Raw genomic sequence first — 6,799 nt, 5'->3', positions numbered from 1 at the left:
AGATCAAATTACTCTGTTTTCAAAAACATGCTTAAAAGATTATTTATTGTTATACTATACTATATAAACTATACTAACAACTTAAATGCTGGAAGTAAGAACGGAAGCTGAAGTAAAAGTCCATAAAGCCCAGCTTATTGTTTCTATAATTAAATCCATTGTCAAACTTTGACCTTTACTGGACAGTAATTTTACATGTTTTATGTGTAAAACATTTTGGTGGTGCAGTGCACTCCAATCAACCCTAAACTGATTTAAAGTGCATATGAATATTTAGTTTAAGTCTTTACATTTTTTACTGCAATATACATGGAACAGTTCCTATATGTAAACTCTTAAATACCTTAGTCTAGAAACAAATCATAGTTTAAACAAATGTAATTTCACCTATTATTGTGTTAGGCCTTTTTCCATTCTCTACACCACTAAACCAAACCCTTCTGTATATAAACAGTACATTCACAAATGAGTAAAGAGCATCTGTAACAGTATGCATGTGTATGTGCTCAACACAACACAGAACAAGAACTGTATTTAATTACTGGTGGCCTTGCCAAAGGACTTACTTCATCGCTCAGGACGCTGCATGGGCTCTTTATGTGCCGTGCGAGACACACATACACACAAAACCTCAGAAGGTCCCTTCCACATTTCTGTGGGAAAATACTTACTCATGGCGAATGGCTTTATTCCTTGGTAACATTATACACAGCATTTTGTATCGGTGTCTGTCATCCAGGTTGAGTGAATGGCCCTCATTGAATTAGAGGGAAAATCCCATGATTCTTGCTTTTGTTGCTATGGAGAGGGCTGTTCTCAGTTTCTATGGACTGCTGCACTTTAATCAAACACAGACCAGTTTTCTGGAGGCAGGAAAAGGACTGTTTTTCTATTTAACAGTTTGTTCTCATAAACATGTTCAGCAAGGCTGATCGTTCACAATAAAGACCATCTTTCCTCAGCAGGAGCAGCAGGTTTGTTAGGGTACACAAAAAAAAATGTTAAAGAAACAATTTTCACTCCCATATTGCTATTTGCTAGTAAATTTCTCAAACAAGTACAAAGAAACAGAAAGTAATACATTGAATTAAATGTTACATGTTTCAGTAGAAAAACTGAAATATTATTTTCTTGTAAAACATACTCCTTTCAACTTTGAAAAATCATTTTTAAAATATATGACTGATTGTTGTTCAACTGAACTGCAGCGTTCTGCATTGGCTGATATTATAAAACAGTTCTTCACTGTTTGTATCACTTTTTTTTACAGTGACTCTTGCAGGTCACATTATTACACCAGCGGGTGGTGAAGAGGGACTGCCTTTATGAGTGAGTCACTGAATCATTCACACAAACGATTCTTCCAAAGCACAATTCACTCACAAATGCAACAAGTGACTGGCTTTGTTTGTGAGTCACTGAATCATTCACTCAATCAATCGATTTGTTCAAATCAAGAACGAACTACCAGTAAGCTACTATGTGTTGCTTGGAGAAGCGGCTGATTCTGCTGTGGCTTGGCTGTGGCTGAGACAAAGTGGCAATATAACATAGTTGCTTGATATTATTGCTTCTTATTTATTGAAATGTTGTATGAAATAAACATATCACACACTTGAATTTGTGCTACCTTGCGCCTGTGGTTGAATCACAGCCGAACAACAGCAGTTATGTGATATCTATAAACAATGTAAATTTTCTAAAAAATAAAACTGCTTGCGTCTTGGGCAAGAACATGTTTTGGTTGTGCTTCGGTTCTGCTCCTCTGCGCGGGTGAATGTGGTTCAAGGCACATATTATCATAGCAGATGGACAAATAAAAAAAGGTTTCTGTTTCTTTTACAACCAGTGATTCTCGGGGGGTTTGAATGATCCATGGTAAAAATGTTTTTTAAATTTTTGCTACTTTTGTCTGTGTATGGATATGAAGTGACATGCAATTTCCTGCGAAATCCATCCCGACAGCTCTAAAAGTTTTATCAAAGTGTGTTAAAACGGTTTTAAAGATGGATTTTATGCACTCTCTCATTAATCAACATTAATTATACAGTGTAGCTTTAAATAGCTTGATGAACCGTGGACAGTTTCAGAGTTTCAGTTTGAGTGATTCAGAATGCAAAGTGATCCCACATCAATACATTACAATATCTGCTGAAAGGCTGGAAAAAGGAACAGCAAACACACACAATCTCACAAATGGGTCTCCTGCAGTTGATGACTTCACATGATATACCGTTCAAATGCTAAGCGAAAGCATGTGTAATGGACTGAAGATGTCTATCTCTTCCACAGCTTTTTCAGCGGACAGCCAGAAGGCCTGTTTTCACTTACGTCTGTTAAACACACTTACCCGCACATCACTCTTCTTCCACGGGCCCATACACGCACAATCATTCACACTCAAGTATATACACACACAACTATTTGTCCTCAAAGGACCTGTTATAAAACCCCTCTACATGTGAAAGCTTTACTGTTTTCCATGGACACACACCAACAGAAAAACCTCATATATCCGCCTGGCCACACACAAACACAGCGAAGATGTGTAATAAATCAGATCTCTTTCTCTCTCCATATCTACATCATTCATCCCTTTGTATCTAACCTATTCCTCCTTGGAGGAAAATTGTATTGCTCAGAGTTTGCTCTTTCATAGCTCAGGAAACATAACTGAATTCGGCCAAAACTTTTTTTCAGTATAAAGTCGACTCAAATGGCTCTCTTAACACCTTAGGATAAATAAAATTGTCACAAATGAGACACTGTTGAACTGTTGACATTCAAAATTATGCGTTATGCAACATATTGAAATCTCTGACCTCTGGTTCTTCTGAAACATGAGATTATGGGGTATTTTAGTTGATAGAAAATGTTTTATTGCAGTATCCCTCCAGGACAGCAGGGGGCGTCAACTTACTGTCAGATCCACACAAATTATAGTCAGTCTTGAAAGACCAAAGTGAGAAAAGAAAAAAACAAAACATGTTTTACCTGAAATAACTGGACTAAACCTTGACCTTCAGCACAAGGCCTCATGTAACTGTACAATCTATTGCTGTAATTATGAGTGTGAGAAAAAACCTGGAAACAATTATATTGTGTTAGCATATGTTGCATTTAGATTTTCTTTAGACCCCCCCCCCCAGACCAGACCAGACCAGACCAGACCAGTGTGGTGTGATTTATCAGATGCAGCCGAGTTAAACTCATAAAAGCTCTTTGTCACTTAATTAGTAACTGAATATAATGTTCCACTTTCTTTTAACAGCAACTGGCCTTGAATCGATGAACTACAGATGGAAAGAGCAGCCGATGGAGGTCTGTTAAATAAGTAACAACTCAACTGGTATTTCTAACTTAGAATTGAGTTTTTGTGCTGAAGAAGAAGAGAGAACATTAATATTCAACCACACAATTATTCATCAAACATACATGAAATGTTTTATGCAGTTTTATACAATTCTCTGTTCTGTTTTTTGTACATTGATATACAGTAGTATCCGATGAACTGATTATCACTTTAACTAATAAAATCCGAGGCAAAATACATGCAGAATAAAGAACTACAAATAACAAAGAATGAAGTTGTTTATTTACATATTGTCTATTTTTATGATGTTAAAGAATGTCAACAATAAGAGTAGAGAATGACAGAATCTACCATTTTTGTCAGTGAACACAGATGAAGTAGGAAATCATGCAAATGTAAATCTATAAAAAACATTTGCTTGCCACAAAAAAAAAAACACATTACATATAACTGTATTGTACTTCAAAGGTAATGCCATTGTATGATTTATTTCTTTAGCAATATTTTCAACTAATTTAGAATTAGTAATGAATATAATGATTTCCTTTAATCTTTAGTCTTTAAAAATGCACATGAAGATATTTCAACAGAATATGTTGCAGTTTTCTGGAGTGCTGTCATAACTTTTATTGCAGTGTTGGAGGAAACATTGAGACCCCTTCATGATCATGTATCAATACATATTCTCGTTCTTCTTCATTACATGAAGTGATTCTGATAATTTCTTTGTCTGCATGTATGACAAATCTATAGGAGTCCCATCTGCAAATGCTTGTGGTCAGGTATTGCTTTATGAGATGGTCTAGACATGCTATCAAACCAGGACATGTGGGCTTCTCTTTCTGCAACCAAACCTTTTTGTTCAGTAAACCCTCCGCAGTGAGGTTCTCTAGCTTTAACTGACATTTAGTTTCCACAGTTGTACATGGACCGCTAAATCGAGTGGCGTACGTGACTGAGAACCTGTTGCATTTGATGTGCAATCTTGTCAGGTCCTCTTTAGTAACAGCTTCTTGTGCCTGTGTAAAACAGGATTTAATCTCATCCTGGCAGGAGTGGTTGAAAAAGTGCATGGCCTCAATGAAAGACTTTTTGATTTTTTCATCAAATGTGTCATGGATAAAGACACTGACATAGGTTTGGTTGTTTTCTGATGTTACAGTAAAAACTTGCATGTCATTCTGACCAATTTGTACACAAGAGTAATTTCCTTTGACTAGCAATTTGGAGTACGGTTTTAGAGGATGGTCTCTAAAGAATCTCTCAGCAAAGTCCAAGTTGGAGAGAAGGGTGTTGTCTGTTAAGTTCTTTTCCTTCAGTTCATGCATCACAGACATTATGCTTTCTGTGTCAGGTTGAAAACTGGGGTAACAGCTTGGAAAGAAAGAAAGAGAGAGAGAAAAAGAAAGAAAATGTATACATTTAATTAATGTTTAACTTCTTCCTGCAGATCAATAGCAATGTACTTACAATGAAGTGTCCATTGAGAAGGAGGATGGGTTTCTCCAGCAGGCCGAAAATTCTTCAGAATGATCCACGCTGTCATCAGATACGACATTCATTTATGAAAAATAATATACAGTCATTATCTCAAAATATACAGGGTGATCAGAAGTGTAAGGGTCTTTTATAACCCTGAAGTGATAAAATTAAACAATCACATTCATTATACTGTATATAGCAGAAGGGTGTGCAAACAAATTACAGAGGTCCATTTGTAGGGAACTTTTAAAAAATATATCCTTTTCAGTTTGTAAGTAGGCCTAGGTATCATTCTTTATAGCTTTAAGATACTTTTGCTTTAAATAATCAGTTGTTTTGTGTGGTTAGTTCTAACAGATGTCTCAAATTACTTTAAAATAGACTACTAAATGTTTTGTAGTTTGTGTAGCCTATTCTGAAAAAGACAGCAGAACTGACTTACCTAGATCTTTGTCCACTGTCCAGTGGTCAAATGAAGGCTAGAACTCTGTTTGGAGGAAATAAAAACGTGTTTTAAAGTGATTTCAGCAAATGTAGTGTTCCAGCGCTTCTTTCTAGGCTACTTGCAGGCTCTTGCAGGACCACCGACAATTTCACTGTAAGTTTCAGTTTCTCAAAGCTCTTGCTGGATTCCTTACTTTCATTTTCCAGGAAATAAACAAGTCCTTACGTAGGTTGGGAGACATAGGGGGTGAACCAACTCCAGGGTGCTAAAAGCAGCCAAATCTATTAACTACAAACATAAAAACCCCGTCTTTTTAGGCAAGGACCAGACATGGGTGTCATGTAGGCTAATAAAATATGTTTAATGGGACTGAATTTGTATTTAACGTGATTACAGTTTAATAAAAACATTAGAAATGGATCATTATAAAACGTTTCCTTTCCAAGGTTATTCAAACAGTGAATTATTATACAGAAAGTGACATATCATTAACTTTGATCTATCTCGAGTTTAAGCAGTCTAAAAAAAAAACTATCGTTTTAATCACTGAAGCTGTCTACACTGTGAAATGAATTTCTTACTTACATTGTAGGCTACTTACATCTGCGCTTTGTTTATGATGAGAGAATTCGCGGAATTCAGTCAGCGAACGCGCGCGCACTCAAACCTGATGAGGTTTAGCGATGACTCATCTGAACGCCTCTGATTGGCCATTGCATTCCTAAGCTCAACAGAATTGCATGTGATTGGTTATAATGCGTAACACTGTAAAAACGCCTAAAATGAAATACGGTGCAACATGAGCAGTTCTTAATTTAATGCCGCAATCGACACTTTCTATTCATTTTCATTTTGTTAGCAACAGACGTAATTAATTTAATTTGTTTGCGCATGGGGCATTTTCATCCAATTTAGTGGCATTATTGCCCCAACTCGCTGTAGCCATGCTCCGCTTAGGAGAGGAGAAACAGAAAAGAGAAAAGAAACATTATTTTCCACATACTGTACATTAATATTTCTCCTCTATGCCCCGCCTTTCTGAAACGCGTCGATTTTTACAAAGCTCATTGGTTTGAAAAGCGAGGTGTGCTCTGATTGGCCAACTATCCAGAGCGTTGTGATTGGCCCGAATACCTCAAGCGTGCCAGAAATGTTACTCCCCTTACCATATTGTGATGCCCTGTCCGCCGGAGCAACCAGACATAAACATTAAAACCCATTATAAAGAGGCATTTGTTGCATCCAGTGGGGACATAATTACGGATTATAATGACTTATACTGTCGTTTTACACGTTGCATCCCTGTCACGGTGCGTGTGGAGAGATGACGCGAGGACTCAAGACATAACACACACAATGAAAAACGACGGATCAACAGAGGATTACAGACACCAGGAGAATAAATAGGAAACCAAATGAGGAGGCTAGCGAGGGAGACACAGGTGGACCAACTTAAACAATAATGAGGTAACAAGATGGGCGGGGCAAGACAATAGACAGGAGAGAGCACATGGCACCAGACAAACACAACACAAGCCATGTGCTCACAGAAAACAGTG

The 6,799-nt window shown here is 37.0% G+C and overlaps 1 protein-coding gene across 1 annotated transcript; it reads right to left on the bottom strand.

The window, feature by feature from the left end:
• Window positions 1–3,838: 3,838 nt before the first annotated feature.
• On the bottom strand, window positions 3,839–5,841 carry LOC107757110 (uncharacterized). The gene is made up of 4 exons (XM_016574488.1): window positions 5,826–5,841; window positions 5,238–5,282; window positions 4,784–4,852; window positions 3,839–4,687 (listed from the first exon to the last, which is right to left on the bottom strand). Exons 3-4 carry the CDS (start codon window positions 4,795–4,797, stop codon window positions 3,940–3,942), a joined length of 762 nt encoding a protein of 253 aa, XP_016429974.1. The 5' UTR covers window positions 4,798–4,852; window positions 5,238–5,282; window positions 5,826–5,841; the 3' UTR covers window positions 3,839–3,939.
• Between the last annotated feature and the right edge of the window lie 958 nt (window positions 5,842–6,799).

Source organism: Sinocyclocheilus rhinocerous, unplaced genomic scaffold, assembly GCF_001515625.1.
Source record: "Sinocyclocheilus rhinocerous isolate Xijiao unplaced genomic scaffold, SAMN03320098_v1.1 scaffold503, whole genome shotgun sequence".
Taxonomy (NCBI): Eukaryota; Metazoa; Chordata; class Actinopteri; order Cypriniformes; family Cyprinidae; genus Sinocyclocheilus; species Sinocyclocheilus rhinocerous.
This window is presented reverse-complemented; position numbering and strand designations above follow the sequence as displayed.